The 19,361-nt window shown below is 34.4% G+C and overlaps 1 protein-coding gene across 12 annotated transcripts in view; it reads left to right on the forward strand.

Annotated features, from left to right (window-relative positions):
* BPTF (bromodomain PHD finger transcription factor) overlaps positions 1-19,361 on the forward strand; it is a 128,428-nt gene that overhangs the window by 46,144 nt on the left and 62,923 nt on the right. For 8 of the 12 annotated variants that reach the window (XM_064495648.1, XM_064495645.1, XM_031468905.2 and 5 more), the window contains exons 5-9: positions 382-570; positions 9,276-9,464; positions 13,802-13,989; positions 15,419-15,774; positions 16,267-16,398. In XM_064495648.1, coding sequence (XP_064351718.1) covers positions 382-570; positions 9,276-9,464; positions 13,802-13,989; positions 15,419-15,774; positions 16,267-16,398 — 1,054 coding nt within the window. The remainder of the gene's footprint in view (positions 1-381; positions 571-9,275; positions 9,465-13,801; positions 13,990-15,418; positions 15,775-16,266; positions 16,399-19,361) is intronic. The other 4 variants (XM_064495651.1, XM_064495654.1, XM_064495650.1 and 1 more) reach the window with 3 other exon arrangements.

Consider the following 19,361-nt stretch of genomic DNA (forward strand, 5'->3'; position numbering starts at 1 on the left):
CATGCTTAGTCATCATAATGAGTTTTGTATTTTGGTGGATTTGCTATAATGTTATACCCCTATCTCTGTTTATCCTTCCTAACAAGGTGCCATTTCCCTGTGAGATTTGTTGGTGAAAAAAATACTATTTTTATTGGTATGTGATAAAATATGTTCATTTTAAAATTAACTTTTTAAACATTCTTGATATATTAAATATTCTTAAATGCCCTTTAGATTATGTATTGCAGAACTATCCCAGAATCTAATTGCTTCAAAATGGCCATCAAGTAAAAGGTTTTTTGATGATCATTCATTTTTCGTAGTTGACTAAATGTGGCCACTTGTCCTAAAGCAGTTTTAAAGGATATCTTTAAAGTTTTGTTGTGCATTTTACTGTAGAGCCAACAGAAGTTGGGGATAAAGGTAACTCTGTGTCAGCAAATCTTGGCGACAACACAACAAATGCTTCTTCAGAAGAGACTAGTCCCTCTGAAGGGAGGAGTCCTGTGGGGTGTCTCTCAGAAACCCATGATAGCAGCAACATGGCAGAGAAGAAGGTGGCATCTGAGCTCCCCCAGGATGTGCCAGGTACAGAGGGCAGTGTATCAATGCCTCTGTAATGGGGGGGAAATCCTTCCCTTTTGAGTAAAAGCTGAATGTCACCTAAAACTTTAAAGTATGTTTTTCATTCATGCTGCTTGCTTACATAAGTGCCATCCCTTATTGCTAAATTGTCACCTAACATTTGGAGTTTGACAAATGTTCTTGCATTTAGTGCTTGAATCTCATCATAATATTCATGCTTTAAAAAATTCATTTATCTGTTTTTGTCTAATAGACTCATTTTTATATTTTAATCATCAAAACATAGTGGCAGATATTTTGGTTTTAAGTACTTACATACTAATGGCTCAACGTTGAATGATCTGACCATTCCAGTTCTATATTTACTAACAGATTAATTTTATGTTTGCATGTATGTGGTCATGTAAGTTTTTTTAAACAACGTTTTAAACCATAATGTTACGATAGTAAACCATTGTCATAAAACATTTTTTGTAAGATATATTTTGACATGGAAATGTAAGTTAACCAGTAATAAATATTTTAAGCTTTTTAAAATTAAAATTATATTCTAAATAAGTTACATCACACCAAGAATGTCATGTCTTTCCTTTTGCCATTTTTAAAAATGAAAAAAATTTATTACAGGGTATTATATGTATTTTTTGAAAAACAAATTAGAAAATTTAGATGAGCAAAACAAGAAGATAAACACTGCTGATCTCATCAAAAATCAGGAATTATAGTTAATACTTTGATGGGAATCCTTAAAGAATTTCTCTATGTATTTTAAGAATACTATGTAATTCTTTGCCTTTATTTTTTTTGTCCTCTTTATTTTGGTCATTCTGATAGGAACTTAGTGATATCTTATTGTGATTTGAACTTGCAGTTCCCTGGTGACTAAGGATGTTGAGCACCTTTTTGTGTATGTGTGTGTATGTCGTATTTTGTGTGTCTGTGTGTGTGTGTGTGTATGTATATGAATGTATCTGTCATTTGGATATCTTCTTTTCTGAAGTGCCTGTCACTTATTCCTATTAAGTGGTCTCTTTTTTTATTTATGGTTGTGTCACTGGTCAGGGTCTGTCCAGTCCCTCTACTCCATCTTGACTGAAAGCAGAAGTTTCTATGTTGATTTTTTTAAAACTTTTAACCCAATCTCATGTTCCTGGAATAAACACAACTTGGTTGTAATATATTTTTGTTCTTAAGTATTGTTGTATTCGATTTTCTAATATTTTGTTTAGGATTTTTGCATCAGCTTTCATGAATGAGATTGGCTTATAGGTTCCTTCCCTGATAGTGTCTGTGTCAGGACTTGGTGCCTAGACTGTGCTGGCCTCATAAAATGAGCTGGTACAAACTCCCACTTTTCCTTTTATCTGTAAGAGTTTCTGTGGGTTGGCATTTATTCTTTAAATGTTTGCTAAAGTCATCTGGTCCTGGAGTTTTTGTTGTGGGACAGTTATTAACTGTAGATATCATTTCTTTGGTAGATTGTGGGTTATTCATATTTTCTGTTGTTTTCTTGTGTCAATTTTAGTAAGTTTTCATTTTTCTAGGAATCTACCCACTTCATCTAAATTTTAAATTTCATTGGCATTGTAACATCCTGTCCTTTTAATGTCTACAGGATCTGTAGTGATGTTATCTTTTTTATCCAGAAATTGGTTCTCTGTTTTCTTTTTTAATCATTTCACAAGACCTAACAAATTTTATTAGTCTTGAAAGAAAAATAACTTTTGGCTTTGTTGATCCTCTCTATTAGTATGCTTTTTCTAGTTGTAAAAAAATCTTTATTACATTCCTTTCCTTTTCATTTTTGTGAATTTTTCTTCTTCACTTTTTTCCCCCTAAACCACTCTATTAAGGTATAATTGACATACAAAAAGCTGTACATATTTAATGTATACAACTTGATGAGTTTGGAGAGAAATACACACTGTGGATCCATTGCCACAATCTATGGCATAAATGTATCCACTACCTCCAGTAATTTCTCATACCCTCTTTATTATTTTTTCTCCTAGCTTCTTAAGATGGATGCTTTAATGATTTTTAGTTTTTATTTTTTCTATGTCTGTTGTCAAGGTTATAAGTTTCCCTCTAGGTACTGCTGTAGCTGCATCCCATAAATTTTCATATATAATTTTGTCTTTGTCATTCAGCTTAGAATATTTCCCAATTTCCTTTATGATGTGTTTTTTAAAAATACCCATCACTTATTTAGCAATGTATTGCTTAATACCCAAACATTTGGAGATTTTTGAGTTATCTTTTTGTTACTGATTTCTAGTTCAACCCAGTGTAGTCAGAGAACAATCTATATATGGTTTATGTCCCTTAAGATTTGTTGAGGCTTGTTTTGTGGTCCAACATTTGGTTTACACTGATTAACTATCTCACATACACTTGAAGAGGATATATATTTTCAGTTTTTGGGTGCGGTATGGGACAATTAGGTCAAGGTTTTTAATTGTGTTTTTCAAATCCTTGTTATTTTTCTTCCCTCCCTACAAGATACTTTTATGTTATTTCTAACTATTTACTGTGAGATTGCCTTTTTCTCTTTTGAATATTTTTAGTTTTTGCATTATGTAGTTTGAAGCTGTGTTGTTAGATACACATAATTTTTATATTGTTTGAACTGACTTTATCATTGTGTAATGTCCTTTATCTGTAATAATATTCCTAAACTGTAACAGCTCTATTTTGATTAGTATTTGTATTGTGTATCTTTTCTGGAATAGAAAAATCTGTAAAAATAACTTGAGAATTTAAAATCTCTTTAGAAATACCTCTACTTTAGAATATCTTTATATAAAATATAGTTTTTGAATTTCAAACTATATTTTTAAAGTCTTACCAGAGAGCGCTATCATTTTCTTATGATAGGCAGCATTATGCAGAGAAAAAATTAGAAATCTATAGTTTAAAAATCTGTGGGAGTGAGAACATCAGAAAAATGGGCAGATTTCATGATTTCAAATTGGGTATGATCAGTGATCAGAAAGATTTTATGTGCCTGAGACTGAAGATTAAACTGAAAAGTTAGACCATATTTTGGGAAATGTTGGTAAACATCACTTTATATAGTTAATCTCTGAATACCTGTTTCTCACGTTTCCCCCTGTGTCTACACTCCAGACACTTCATTTCAGTTCATGAAAATAATTGTGCTGCCAAAAATGACTTCTTATAGCAAGTGTGCTGTTTATTACTCAATATAACTTCTTTGTAGTTAACAAAAAGCTCAATTTCAGAATTACACTTTTGTTCTGGATTTTAGATTTGAAGCTTTTTGTTCTAGAATGTTGAGTTTTCAGTTTATAAGGGGAAAGAAGGGGATGTGTCTTTCCAGTATTTTAAGTTCAAATTCAAATTCATATTGAGAATTTGTATTCAGACATATAATACAGACAGCATTTGTTTTATTTAAGTTATGCCTTTAGATTTAATACCTGGGATTAAGAAAGTATCAGCAGTAGATAAAACTGGCTTTATTTCCATAACTATTTTTAATTGCTTTATAATGTTTCCATGGATGTATTGCGACTCTAACATCTATAATGTTGAACTGTAAGACATGTTGATTTAACGTATTTCTTAACTTTTTGGGATAAATGATATCTTAAAAGATAGTACTTTGCTTTAGGTTTGAGTTTTATTACAAGGGAAACTCAGTGGATATAAGAGGCTTTTGAATACTAGGTGCTGAACTGATGCATTGCCCACATACTTTTTCCTCATTGAATTGATTGAAAATGGCTTTTGGAGGTTCTGTAGCTAAATATTGCTCTTTTATTTCTTATTCTTTTTAATATGTTTGGTTTTAGCGTCTGGTCTAGAATTTTTGGACTATGAGGACTTGTGGCAGGTGATATCTTCTTTATGGTGTTTTGAAGCAAATGCTTGAGATTTCTTTAATCCTATAGCTTAATGAAGTAAAGAGTTCTAGAACAAAGTCAGCATTTTAAACTGAAATGAAGAAATACACTGTTTTCCACTTAAGACAAGTTAACAGAACTATGTATTATGGGTTATAATAGTCCCCAGCTCATTAACGCCTTGAAAATTTAAATGGATAGATTCTGAACTCAGTTTGCTTTCAGTGGATTAACAGGATTTTTTAGATTAGAACACCTTGGTGAGGGACTGCCTGCCTGCTCTTTTATGAAGTACCATTATCTTCCTAATATCAGAGAGCACTTTCTCTGAAGTATTTTAAGATATCTATAGTCCGAATCTCTTAAATTCCTATCCCAGAATTATTTTCTTAGTTAAAACCATGCTTGGGGTATATTATATGCTAAAAAAAAAAAAAGGTTTTTTGTGGGCTGGTCTGGAATCGAATCACTTTTTCTTACAGTTCTGTGAGAAAACGCACTCTGAATTCTGAGCTCATAAATGAGGGGACGTCTTTCTATGCTGTTTCATTACTTGAGAAGATGGTTTTTAGACAATTATAGATTAGGAATACTGCGCTTTACAGAACCAGAGCCACAGCTGTGAAAGGAATGATTAGTGAGGAATTTGGTGCTATTTGTGTGAGACTTCTTTTCTTCCAAATATATGCGTTTTCCAACATGGGTTAGCTGATTATATTACTGGCTTGCAGCTGTCAGATTTTAAATTTGCCATTTCTGTCTTTCATATAAAATTTTCTTATTATGAGCATGCACAGAAGTTCTTATTTTCAAACATGCACAAAAATTGAAAATAGTATGATGACCCCTCCTCCGTAGATCTAACACTTAGATTTTAAAATCATTGATATTTTATCCTAGTAGCTTCACCTATGTTTTTTTTTTTAAACTCCTTTTTTTGGGAAGGAGGCTCCAAATTTTTTTAAATGTCCCCCTTTGACCATATAGCTTTGTACTATTAGATAAATCATAGTACTTAGTTAATTGCATTCATCACTGGTCATTTCATAGTCCCCCTTAATTTATTCATTCATGTTTGAAATTATCTTTGTTAGTGAAATAAACATCTAGGAACCTATCGCCCAAAGCAAAAAGTTAAGTCCTGCTTTGAAACTAACCTGCGTTAGACCACCTCCTTAGTCCCATCCCCTGCATCCTTCTCTCCTGCCTGCAGTGATTGTCACTCTGAATCCTGTGCTAATATTTTGTTTCCTTTTTATAAGGGAAATCCAGCAGAATTAAGACTGTTGATACTGGAGGTCAAAGTGCTGTGTAACTCACATACTCTTGCTTCATTGAGTTGATCTACATGGTTTGCTAAAAACTGTTTTGGTTGTTTTAAACTTTATAGCAAGTGTGTTGTGTTAAGTATATCGTGTTAAGTGTGACTTTGGGGGGGGTCTTAATTTTTTCACTTTATGTTACTAATGTATGTTGCTGGAGTTCTTTCATATTAACTGCATTATAATATTCCTCTGTGGAACTATACCACAGTTTATTTATCCCCTTTCCTGTTGATGTGAACTTGGGTTGTTTCCTACTGCAGTATTTTAAAGCAAATCCCAGACATCATGTTATAATCAGTACTACATACATCTCTGAAGAATATGGACATTTTCTTACATAATTTAAGTGCCATTATTATTTTAGTAAAATGGACAACAATTCCTTAATGTCATCTACTGTCCAGTCAATTTAAATTTCCTCATTTAAAGATTTTGTTAAACATTTGCTCTGTTTTAAGTAACTCCAAATAGATCCCCATATGACATGACATTTGCTTTTATATTTACTGAGTCTCTTAATCTAGAGCACTCTTCTCTTCCATGACTCTCTTCTCCCCCGCAGCCCCCGAAGCTGTTGATTTGTTGAAGGATCCTAGGATATCCTCCATGGAATATCCCACATCCAGGATTTATCCTTCCTCTTCCTAGTGTTGTTTAATTTGTTCTAAAGGCTTGATTAAATTCATTTTCAAGTATTTTTGGCAAGAATATTTCATAAACTATGTTCTAGGTATTTCCCATCATATTGCATCAAAAGGCTCATGATGTCTATATGTTTTACCTTTACAAATGCTGAGATTGGTCAGTGAATTTCAAAATCAGTTATCTATTTGAAAGTTATGTGATTTCTAATTCTATCATTTTTTCAGTATTTTTTAACTGAAATTCTTCTGTAAGGAATTTTCCCTCATTAAAGCTATTTGAATACCTTGAAATATAATTAGAGTAGGAATAAATGCTTAATTATTTTTCTTAAAGTCTGATTTTCAGAGTTAGGAGTTGGTGTCCAGTTATCTTCAATGATGATTCATGAGTTATGGACTTTTGGGGAAAGGGCACAACTTTCTCATTTTACATGTCTGTCTGAACTCGTGGGTCTTTATATATTCAGTGTGTTTCAGTCAGTTGTTGTTACCATTCATTTTGCTTGTATTGATCATTGGGAGCCCCCTCCTGTTGGCTTTTGAGTCCTTTCGCTGTGCATGACCCCAGTAGTCCTCCTTACGCTTCTTTGCTTTTTGGCAGAGTAAGATGTCTGAGGCTTAGCTTACACACTTCCTACCCCAGACCTTTAAGAAGCCCTGGTCCCTTCTAGTGGCGAATAATATTTAGAGACTACAATCTGGGCCCATGAGTGTTTACTGCTCTTGGGCTCTCACTGCCTCTCAGATTTTTTGGTGCTAGTGTTAGGAAATACGTATTTTAGAACAGAAAAAGACCAATTCATGTTGGCATTTCAAATTCAGAGCAAAGATTGCATACTTAGTTTGTGTTTTTACACTTGTATATCTTTTCCCTTATACCAAAAGCCTTAGTTCCTAACAGCAGTAGCTTAATTGTGTATTTGCTTTATCCCGATACGGATGTCCATTAATAGTAATACTGTAGTATTAATATAATTATCAATATCCTGATTTGCAATAATAATAGTAATGAGGGGAAATGGTTTAAATATCATAGTAATTTCATAATACTAATATTACTCACAGTAAGACTACTAAATGACATTTAGAATTTTTTTTTGCAGCTCTTAATTTGTCTTTATACCGTATTTCCAGTAAGAACGTACAGTCAGAATACTATGCTCCAGATTCACTTGAAATAATCTTTTTCTCTGTGTGGTTAATGCTGACAACTTGATACATAGTTAGCTTGTTTTGTTTCAGTTTGTTTTCAGTTTTTAATGATTGCATTTCTAACTTTAATATTTTTAAAAAATGGGAAACATTTACATGATTCCAAAGACAAACTGTATCTATATATTCAGATAATCTTTAGCTTTGTCCCTTCCCTCTCTAGGCAACCATTTCTTTCCCTTTCCTTATAGGTAGCCATTTTTTAAATTTTATTTTTGGTTATTCTTCCAATGTTTTTTGATAAATAAAAGCACCATATGTCCATAAGTTCATATTTCTCTTCCCTTCTTTCACAGTTAGCATGCTGTAAGTAGTATCCTGTACCTTTCTTTTTACATTTACTCTTAAGATCATTTCATATGTAGATACAATGATTTCCTCAGTCCTTGTTTGGGTGCATGATATCTCATCGTATGTGCCATTTTTTTATTCAGCCAGTGCCCTACTGATGGGCATTTCGCTTCTGGCCTTTTGCCTTTCTAAATAATGCTGCAGTGAGTAGCTCTGTAAAAAAGTAATTGTGTATTTTTGCCAGTATGTCTTGGGATAGATTTCTGGACATGGGATTGCTAGGTTAAGACCAAATGCATCTGTAATTTTTCTAGTTACTGTCAGTTCCCTTCTATCCACTTTGCACGATGTTGCACTCCCTCAGCAGTGTGTGGGGGTACCTAACCCGCTGCTTCTCTACCTGAGTGTACTGTGAGAGAGGTTTTTTGCCAGTCTGGTAGCTGGAGGTCGTTTCTCCAAATGATTTTACTTCTCATTTCTGTTAGTTTGAATTAAGTGAGTATATTTCCATGTTTGAAGGCCATTTTCATGTCTTTTGTCACTGTTCACGTCTTTTCCATTTTTCTATCAGGTTGCTGGGTTTTTTCCACAAAAAAATTTTAGGAGCTCATGATACATAACAGATAGCCTTTGTGATATCAACCACTTTTTAATTTAGGTGATTGATTTAAAAGGTACGTTAAGAGTGGCAAAATGAAATGCACAGAGAGGCTCTAGAGTTCTTTCTTTTTTTTTTTTTTTAATTGAGTTATAGTCAGTTTACAATGTTGTGTCAATCTAGATTTCTGAACTACAGTGGAAAGACCTTGGCCTTTTCACGGCAGTGTTCATTTTGATATACTTCTAGGAACTGTATACTCTTAGTGATACTGTTATATTGTTCTTGAAATTAACAGCCACTTAGGCATTACCTTCTAGTAAAATTTAGGGGTATAGAATTCAGGCAGAAAACCTTAGAGATAAATAATCCTGTTTAATTCTGTTTCTAATATTTGAATACTTTCTAAAAATTGAGAATATAAATGTCAAATTTTGAGAAATTATTTCAACAAAATCACTTCTGCAGTATCTGATACATCATAAGTTTTGTGAGATAGTTATATCACTATTATTTTGGAAGATTGTCTGCTTTGTCCTACAGACTAAGGTGATAAGACTCTGAGTTCATGTTGAGAGATGTAAAAAAGCAATTCGTAGGGTGTTGCTTGCAAATTTCTTTTCATACATTGCATTATTCATACATGAGCAGCTTTTCCTTTTAACATCTAGCTTTGTAATGCAATCCTAGAACAAGTAAATGTCTTTTCTGACAATTAGTAATTTTGATGTAATTTCCAATTTAAAAATCAGATATTCTATTTTTCTAGAAGAACCTAACAAGACATGTGACAGCAGTAACACTAGTGCTACCACTACCTCCATCCAGCCTAATCTGGAAAACAGTAACAGCAGCAGTGAACTAAATTCTTCCCAGAGTGAATCTGCTAAGGCAGCTGATGATCCTGAAAATGGAGAAAGAGAGTCTCATACACCTGTCTCTATTCAAGAAGAGATAGGTAAGAATACACTTCATACATTGAAACAGACTTTTTAATTTTTTTTTAATTTTTAATTTTTAAAATAAAAGTTTGATGGGGGTGGGAAGATTTAGATTTTCTTTTTTCTTTTTTCTTTTTTTTTTTTTAACACAAGTAGAACTGGCGTTCATTGTTTTTGTTTAAAAAAAAAAATACAAGCACATATGAAAAAACATGTCTTTTCCACACCCCCTCCCCAGAGGTAACCACCGTCATTTGGTGTGTAACATTTTATATCTTTCTCCGTGCAGTTACATTACTGTGTGTTCACAAAAAGTTTTTTTTTTAATATATATATAAACGGGATCATTTTGCATGTATTGTTCTGCATCTTGCTTTTTTCACTCAGTCATACATGTAGGGGATCTTTTCATGTTATCAACTGAATTTATTCTTTTTTTAACTGCTGCATGGTACTCCACAGTATGAATGAACCATAATTCATATACTGTTTATTAATGGACATTTAGGCTATTCCATTATTACAACTAGTGGTGCTTTTTAACTTTCTCAGCATACATCTTTGTGTACTTACGCAAGTATTTCTGGCAGTATAGAAACAGTAAGTGGAATTGCTGGATCATATGGTAGGTACATTTTTAAAATAGTGATGACCACTGTTTAATTGTACATTAAAAGGGATTTATGCCAATAATTTATATACATATGTATTTCTTCATATTTTTACCTGTATTTGACATCACCTGTCTCTTACATTTTTGCTGATGGTGAAAAGTACTTCATTTAAAAATCTGCATATTCTTGCTTACTAATGTGGCTTAGTTTCTTTTCATGTTTTTGTTAAACTTTCTGTGAATTGCTTGTTCGTACTTTTGCTCGTTTTTTCCTGTTGAGTTTTGATATTTTTCCCTAATGAGTTTTAGGAATGCTTTATTTATTGTAGGTATTAATCTTTGATTTCACATATATACGTATATAGTAATCGCTTGTTTTTTAACTCTTATTTTATACATAATTTTTAATATTTTTTATGCAGTTAAATTTATCAATCTTTTTCTTTAGGATTTCTCTGGATTTTATGTCTTACTAAGGAAGACCATCCCTCTCCCAAGAATATACCTGTATTTTACAGTAATTTTACATAATACTTCTATAACTCTGTTTTAATACTTCTGGTGTATAATTTTGTATATAGTATGAGATTGATCTGTTTTAATTAGGACCTTTTCTATTGCAAGTGACCAAATCAGCTTAAACTAGCTTGAGTAAAAAGGGAGTTCAATTAGCTCATATAATTGGGAAGTCCAAGCTATCATCAGGCGTAACTGGACCCCCAGGTATCAAAACTCTTTCCGTTTTCCTCTTTCTGTCTCACCTTTTGGATCTGCATATATTTATGTGTTAACCTCATTCTCTCCTAATACAGACAGGCTTTTTCCAAGTGGCAGGGAAGATGGCACCAGCGGTTTGTATTCGTATCTTTCCAAGGTCTCTGACCCAAAGGCAAGGCCCCTACTCCTGCTTCAAATCAAAAGTCCTTGAGGAAGGAATTTGAGTGGCCTATCTTGGACATATTATTCCCACTCCTGTGGCCAGGGCAGGCAAGGTATTATGACTGATGGCTCCATCAAAAATACAGGATTGGAGCGGGGTCGGAATGGTTTTCCAAAGAAAGAGAGATGCTGGTAAAGATAGGAAACAGTAAACATCCACAGTTCCACCCTAGGTCAGCACAGACATATGTATTCAAATTCAAAAATGGCTTCTGCCAAACATAATGCAAAGATCTGAAGCACAACTGAAAAAGTTTTCAAAAACTTCTCTCCCAGAAGTACATCTGATTATTTTAATTGTTTTTAGGATTTCTGTGTGTTCTGTATTATTTTTGATTACATCTGGATGTGGCTTGGCTCGATCTCATAATTTATGAGCCAAATTATGAATTTAACTACCTGTAACTCTCATTATTCTGATGGTGGACGATGTTCTTTGATAAATCTGGCTTCCATTGGTTTTCTGGGATGATGGAAGTGAGGCACTTAGGGGAAGATCCCCCTTCTGGAGGCCATTCTGCTTCAACAGCCTAGATCCAGCTGCCTTCTGTCAGGGATGGGCTGCTGGGAATTGCTGTAGGTTTGAATAATTATACTTTCCAGTTTGACAGGTTTGGAGTTTTTCTGGCAGTAACACCCCCTTATAGATTGCCTAGATAATCTAGGTAGTACCTAATGCCCAGAAACTTGGCTCAGGACACCTGAAGGTAAACCCCCTCTATTTGCCCAGTTTGTCTGCTTAGCAGACTAATAGCCCTGGCCCTCAAGTGAACAAAGTCTGGCTGGGCCCCTGCCTCCTGATAACATTAAACAATGAGCTACAGAGGTTGGAGTAAAAGCTGCTCTGTACTCTGCCTCCAGGCTGTACCACAGTGATTCGCTGCTTTGTAACTGAGGAATATGGCCTTTGGGCAGGATGCGTGTGTAATGACCTCCACCTCAACCTTGTTCCCTTTCTCGACTTCTTTTGGTCTTACCCCCAGGGATGAATTTTCTGCTCCTTTCCCTTCTTTGCACCAAATTTAGCGAAATTGCAAAGGACTGACTCTCATCAGTGTTGGATTGTTGGTTTTAAATTGAGGGGCTTCTTTTTAAAAAAAAATGCAGCGCCATTCCCTTTCTGCTTTTAGGAAGTCTGACCTAGACCAAACGATATCGAAAACGTCTTTATTGTAGGATTTCAAAAGTGGTCCCAACAAGTAGCCACTGTATTTCAACATGTTGGCATCAAACTCCAGCACGGGTAGAATCATGGTATGAGACCCAGGAGAAAATTGTTGATAATCTAACCAACTGCTTTGCTACCACACATCGATCGAAGGTTACTGGCTTTCCAGCCTGGATGGCAAAATACCCAGGACTCCTGCTCCATCTTGGTGTAGTCAGTGCCGTATTTTGAGGCCAAAATCTTAAAATACTCTACTGGGTTATTTAGAATTTGTCAGTTGCAAGGGACAGAAATCTACCAGACTTGCTTAAAAAGGGAATTTTGTTGGCTCCTAAAATTGAAAAGTCCAGAGGCAATGACAGCATTGGGTGTGTTACTGGACCCTGGGAGCCAAAAGAGGAGGTCATGGGTCTTCCTCTCAGATGCTTCCCTGCTCTGGGATGGGCTTATTGTATTGCTGAGAACTTTCTCCATGTTGTGGGGTCAACGTAGCCAAACTTAATTTATACCCTCTTTGCTCACTAATACAAAAAGCACGACTGTTTCTCCAGCTCCAGACTTTAAAAATTGAAATAGGATGCTGATTGGCTTGGACCACATAGCCAGTCCTGGAAAAATCACTGTGGGCAAGATTCTTGATTTGCAGCCCTAGCAGAGTCACATGATTGAGGTGGGGGGAAAGTATCTCCCCAGAGTAAAGAAGGGGTGTTGAACACATAAAGTTAATAGATGTTTCCTGTATTGTCTTAACTTTTATATTTTTCAAAATTGGTAGCCATTTTCCACAGCTTAATTGTTTCCTCTACTCAAAATGTCATTTTTATAATATGTAACAGTAAATTTTCTGTTTGGTTTTTCCTTTGCCAGTGCCACACTGTCTTAGTTTTTAAAAGCTTTACATTAAAAAAAAATGAGATACTGTTCAACTATCTGGCCAATGGAAATTGGACAGAGATGCAGTAGTTTTAGAATGTATAGAAGTTTTCAGCTGAAGTGAGATTCATGAGAAAACAGAAATTGCTTCTTGACAGTGAAATCCACCACTTTTAAAAATTGAAATCCTGTGAAAATGTGAGAGACCTTTATTACGTTAGAAACAAAACTAATGCAGTTGATTTTCATATGTACAGTTACTTGCACACACAGATAATTAGTTTCCTTAAGAGAAAATTCACTTGGCATTTATGTTTATAAGCTTTAAACTATTAAGTGTTTAAATAAAATTTCAATAGAAATCTTTCTAAAATTAATTATATCCTTTACTTTTAATACAGAAATCCATATGAATATATAAGGCAACATTTTATTAGTGTGCTTTTTGAGTTATTATGTCTGTTACTTGTAAATTTGTAGCAACCCTTTCTCTTTTTTGGTAGATGAACTTTGAAACAGGTAACCTGGCATGTTTGAATTTTCTGTAAAATAATAAATGATTCACAGTAAAATTCTATATGCTTTCATTTGAGTAAAACCTTTAAGAATTAATACTTTTCTTGGCTGTTCAAGGACTTTTTCTGCTTATTTTCTGAATCTTAGATGTCCACCACATAGTAGTTCTGGATGAGTAGCGTGTTATTACTATATATAGTTTACCTACTGTTAGCAGTTACTTTTGACTTTTTATTTGATAACAGGTGATTTCAAATCAGAGAAGTCTAATGGGGAAATAAGTGAGTCTCCTGGAGGTGGAAGAGGAGCATCTGGTTCAACTCGAATCATCACCCGGTTACGGAATCCAGACAGCAAACTTAGTCAGCTGAAGAGCCAACAGGTGGCAGCCGCAGCCCATGAAGCAAATAAATTATTTAAGGAGGGCAAAGAGGTGTGTTCTTTCTGTTTGAAACAAAATTCTCTGGAATGTAAAATAATTTTATTTATTGTAACTTAAAAATCAGGGCAGGAAGTTTGTAGATAACTTTTGAACTGTATTTTCTTGACTTCCAAGAGCGTGGTGGGTAACAAGATTAAAAGTGTTAAGTTTGTATCATGATAAGTATGGTCAGTGGGGAGGGTGTAGCTCAGTGGTAGAGCACATGCTTAGCACACATGAGGTCCTGGGTTCAGTTCCCAGCACCTCCGTTAAAATAAATAAGTAAATAAACCTAATTACCTCCTCCCCAAAACAATCAAATGAGTATAGTTGTCAACCCACATTTCAGTCCATGCATAGAAATGCTGTTAAGTGGGTGGTATATTTCCTTACCCCATGGTTAATTTTATTGTATGTAATTCTTAAGAGCTAGAGGCCTTTTTTTTTTTTCCAAGATATGGGAAGGAGTGGGCTCTTTGTAGGCTTTATTAAGGACTTCATGCTCAGTGTTAGCTATGATCATTTTCAGTGAGCCTGCAGGTAAAGGATGGGGCTGCCCTTTGATGGCAGTTAACAGTGTGTAGGACAGCACAGCACCTCAGCTCGGATTATGAACAAAAGACTGAACGTTCTGTAACCCAGTCAGCCGTAGTGATAGAATAATGGTCACAATTGTGTCTCTCAGATTTGAGAATTATTTGCAGGGTAGATATGCAGTATATAGTGTCTTTACTATCATGGACTCAGCTTTCAGGCAGCAGCTTTCAAGCTTCTTTTTCACCCTGACCCTCAGTTGGACACTTTTCAGAGCAACCCAGTACACACATTCAAAAGTTTCCTGAAATAGTATTTTACCTTACTATGTAGGAAGCACTCTGGTATTTTCTTTTCTACTCTAGTCTATTGTATTATATTTCATTTTTTAAAAAGCTGAATAAGGCCTACTATGGACTTCACAGTCCACTAAAGGGTTGGAATCAGCTGTTTGAAACACTATTTCAGTGTATCCATGGGCTCTCATCTTAAGCTGGAAAGATAAAAGGAGCAGAAGAAAAGGTATTTTTAGGAATATATTTTTGGGGGAATAGTACATGTAATGCCCTCTTTTGTCCCTAACTCGTATATATTATAAGCTAAAAATAATGATTGGCAAGCGATTTACATATTACACATTTAGTTTATGTGTATATTTGAGATACATGAAAGTACTTAATAATGTCTGATGTATAATAGACACTTTATTAGATTAGTTTTCTTTCTTTTTGCAGGCGTATCTTGGTTGTTTAATTATAAACAGTTCGCTTTAGCTTTTAAACTTCAAAAGTTTAGTCGTAAGATGTATCTTAACTTATTTCGAATGATAAATTATGATATTAAAAGATAGTTGATCAAATGTACATATTTGATATGAATAATGGAATATTTTAATTTTACTGGTCAGGTACTGGTAGTTAACTCTCAAGGAGAAATTTCACGGTTGAGCACCAAAAAGGAAGTGGTCATGAAGGGAAATATCAACAATTATTTTAAGTTGGGTCAAGAAGGGAAATACCGCGTCTACCACAATCAATACTCCACCAATTCATTTGCTTTGAATAAGCACCAGCACAGAGAAGACCACGATAAGAGAAGGCATCTTGCACATAAATTCTGTCTGACTCCAGCTGGGGAGTTCAAATGGAATGGTTCTGTCCATGGGTCCAAAGTTCTTACCATATCTACTCTGAGACTGACTATCACCCAACTGGAAAACAATATCCCTTCATCCTTTCTTCATCCCAATTGGGCTTCACACAGGTAAACGAAGCTAAAGGTTATTTATTGCTGTGAGTATAGTAAATATTTATAAAATGATTATTGCAGCTGCACTCTTTAAACTGTCATTATTAATGAATTGAATGAAGTCAGTTTAGTTAGCAAAACACTGGGATATTAGGGATATGAACGTACTTGCAAAGTTCCTGAGCCAGCATTATTAGCTATATTTGATATGTTTCTGGGAAGTGGGGTCTTTGTTCCTGGAACCAGGTGGAGGGCAGACAAAGTTCCAGAACATTATAGAAGGTCTAAGGAATTGGAGGACTAACTCACTGCTGGGATTCCTTTCATTGTTCAAAATCAATTATTCTATGAGATAGAGACTTCCAGTAGCAGTTTATTTTATACCTGTTTAGCCTAGAAACACATGCCCTGTAAGATGAAGTCATCATAAATCACAACTCTTGTGCTTTTAATTTAAGATCAACAAGGTGAAGTCTTGTTCTTTTTTTTTTTCCTTCTGAAATATAGGGCGAATTGGATCAAGGCTGTTCAGATGTGTAGCAAACCCAGAGAATTTGCATTGGCATTAGCTATTTTGGAGTGTGCAGTTAAGCCAGTTGTGATGCTACCAATATGGCGGGAATCTTTAGGACATACCAGGTAAGTGAATTCTGAGCCTTGCGAATGGTGTGTTAGACTCCCTCTTGGAATGTTAGTCTATGAATAATGAAAGTTAATCTGTTTAGAAGGCCGTATTAAAGACTTAACTCTTCTTGACTTCATTTTCCTCCTCTCTAAGATGTGGGCATAAATGAACATTAGTTCTTATTTATGATATAGGGTTGTAATGAAGATCAAAAAAGATCAGGTATATGAAAATTAAAAGTAGTTTCTAAAATAAAAAGCATTTTTATTGAATAGGAAGAATGCTCATATTTTTTGAATATTTATTCTAGAATGTGCTAAGCATCTGATTTATTTAGAGTTGAGTGTCTGGCCAGGGATCATGCTGATCTGTGTAACTTTAGCCGATGGTTAGCAAAAGAGAGAAGTGTTGTTATTTGAGCCTATTTTTTAGCCCTAATGGGGTTTTTTTTTTTTTTTTTTACTTTAATCTTTACAAAGTTATTATTACAAAAAATAATATAAGCTTATGGTAAAAAAAAATTATTATTCAATGTGAAAAGTAAAAAACAGTCTTACCTTCCCATCCCCTCTCCAGGGCCCACTCCAAAGGTATACTGCTGCAATTTTTTTTTATATGAATGTATTTTGTGTTGCCTTCTACCTCTGTGTTTTATCTTATGAAAAATTTTAAAGAAAAGTAAATACGCCTACTAAATATTTGTCATCTGCCAAGGGTTGCTCTCAGTTTTCTGTAGTGTTTCCCTTCATTAATCTAATGGATACTTTTTTCTCTCTCCTTTCTCCCTTCTATTTTGAATGTAATGCTACTACCAATAGAAGCTTCCACAAACAGAATAGACTTGATTCTCCTAGGGTTAAAGAAAACAGGGTTAAGTTAAGGTGCTATGGACAGTGCACCCCGGGAGAGGGGAGCTAGAGGGTGGCGCACCTTTATTGTCCTCACTGTTGTCATTTCTCTGGCAGGGAGAGCAAGGGAAGAGTCAGAGGCAGATGGGAGGCCTGTGTTTCTGTTTTTCCTTCTTACCTTTACCTCCAGACTTGCCCCAAACTGTTCTGTCACGACATTCTCCTATTCAGTGCTCATCCTGAAACTTGTGTTGGTGGTCTCTGACGGCAGAGATCAACACTTTGAGAGCTAAAACTAAGCTACGTGTTGCCAAAGAAAACTCTAGCACTCAAATGTAACTGAAGTGATTAAATCATGCCTTTTATAAATTTGTTTCTAAATATTAAACATTCTAATGAAAGATGCAATTCAGTTTTTGTAAAAACATCAGGTTCTCCCCCCTTCCTGGTTTTTCATTATGACTAGTCTTAAACATGTTATAAGAGTTATAAAATTATATCATGAATTGTATTAGTATTACACATCTAGTAATATGTATGAAAGAACTTTTTTTTAAAAAAAATATGATGAGATCAAATAGAATACTCTGAATTTTTAAAAATTAGAGACCATGATTCAGGAAAATTTGAAGTTAATACAAAGACTTTCACTTTTGGCACTACTGTGGTCACACACTTTTAGGTGACAGTCTTCTAAGACTTGACCCTAAGGAAATATCTAGAAATTCAACCAAATACTTTATTCATTAAAATGCTTATTGTGATATTCAGTAGTAAAGATTTGACAGCAGGATCTTTTTTGAAAAAGTGGTAATAAAGTCTGTTGCAAAACATTAAAGAATACTTAAATAAATGGAAATATATCTCATGTCCATGTATAGGAAGTCTCAGTGTCTTGAAAGTGTCAGTTTCTCTCATGTTAATACACAGAGTACAATCACTTTGATTAACTGTAGTTGGCCTTTATATAGAATTTCACAAGATAGTTGAAAAACGTATATGGAAAAGGGCAGTAACAGAAAAGGTAAATTTGAAGGACAAGGTGCAGAAGGATTTGCCCTCACACGTAACAGAACTTACTTGGTAGCTGTAACACTGTGGAATAAGCAAATAGACCAGTAAATTCTAAGTGGGAAAATCAAAAAACTTTTAAAACTCCAAGAAGAAAATTAAGAGATTGTCTTTATAACACTAGAGCAAGGTTCTCTCCTTCTTCCCTCCTCCTCTCCATTCCCTTCCCTTTTCCCTTCCTTCCTTGCCTCTCTTTCCTTCTTTCTCCCCCTGTTCCTTTTATACTTCCTTCCTTTTTTCTTTCTTCTGATTGTTTTCTCTCCTTCCTCTTAATTCATTCAGTATCTCCCCAAACGTACCTAAGGCGGGTATGTTTATTTCTTCCATTTATAAGAATATTATCTATCAGATTTGAATGCATGTGCATGTGTGTATCTGTGTGTCTGCATATACTACAAATGACCTTCTTTATGTTTAATATGTAATACATAAGATTGCATGTAATATATAAGCTATAATAGATAATAATAAAATAAACACCTGTGAATTCACCACCCAGCATAAAAATAGCATTATCATTGTATCTACTTTCCATTCACATCACTTTGCCTTTCTGGAGAGTTTATCATAATTTTTACATTTGTGTTTTGTCACACCCTTCCTTTTACTGTGTAGTTCTATCACCTATGTATCTATCAGTAAATAGTGGATTGTTTTCTGAGTTTTATAATAGTGTATCATCCTGAAAGACTGAATCATATACTGGTTGAAGGTATTTTTATTATTTTATTTTAATAGAATCAAAAAGGGCCAGTATACACAGTATATTCAAGAACTTCTACAGTTTAGTACGAAAAAAAATCAAACCAATTAGTAGAAAAGAAGACCAGAGGTATAAACATAATTCAGAGAAGAGGAGACACAAATAGCCAAGAAACATGAAAGGTGGGGGAAAGCACATTAAAAGTAGGGGCTATTATTTCATATCCATTAAACTGTGAAGAATTTGTGATATAATAGGGAAGGAATTCTGATACATTGTTGATAAAAGAGCTAAGTGCTATAACCATTTTAGAAAACAATTTCTTAAAAACAAAAGTTGAGAATGCAATTCTGTT

This window comes from Camelus dromedarius, chromosome 16 (genome assembly GCF_036321535.1).
Source record: "Camelus dromedarius isolate mCamDro1 chromosome 16, mCamDro1.pat, whole genome shotgun sequence".
NCBI classification, from domain to species: domain Eukaryota; kingdom Metazoa; phylum Chordata; class Mammalia; order Artiodactyla; family Camelidae; genus Camelus; species Camelus dromedarius.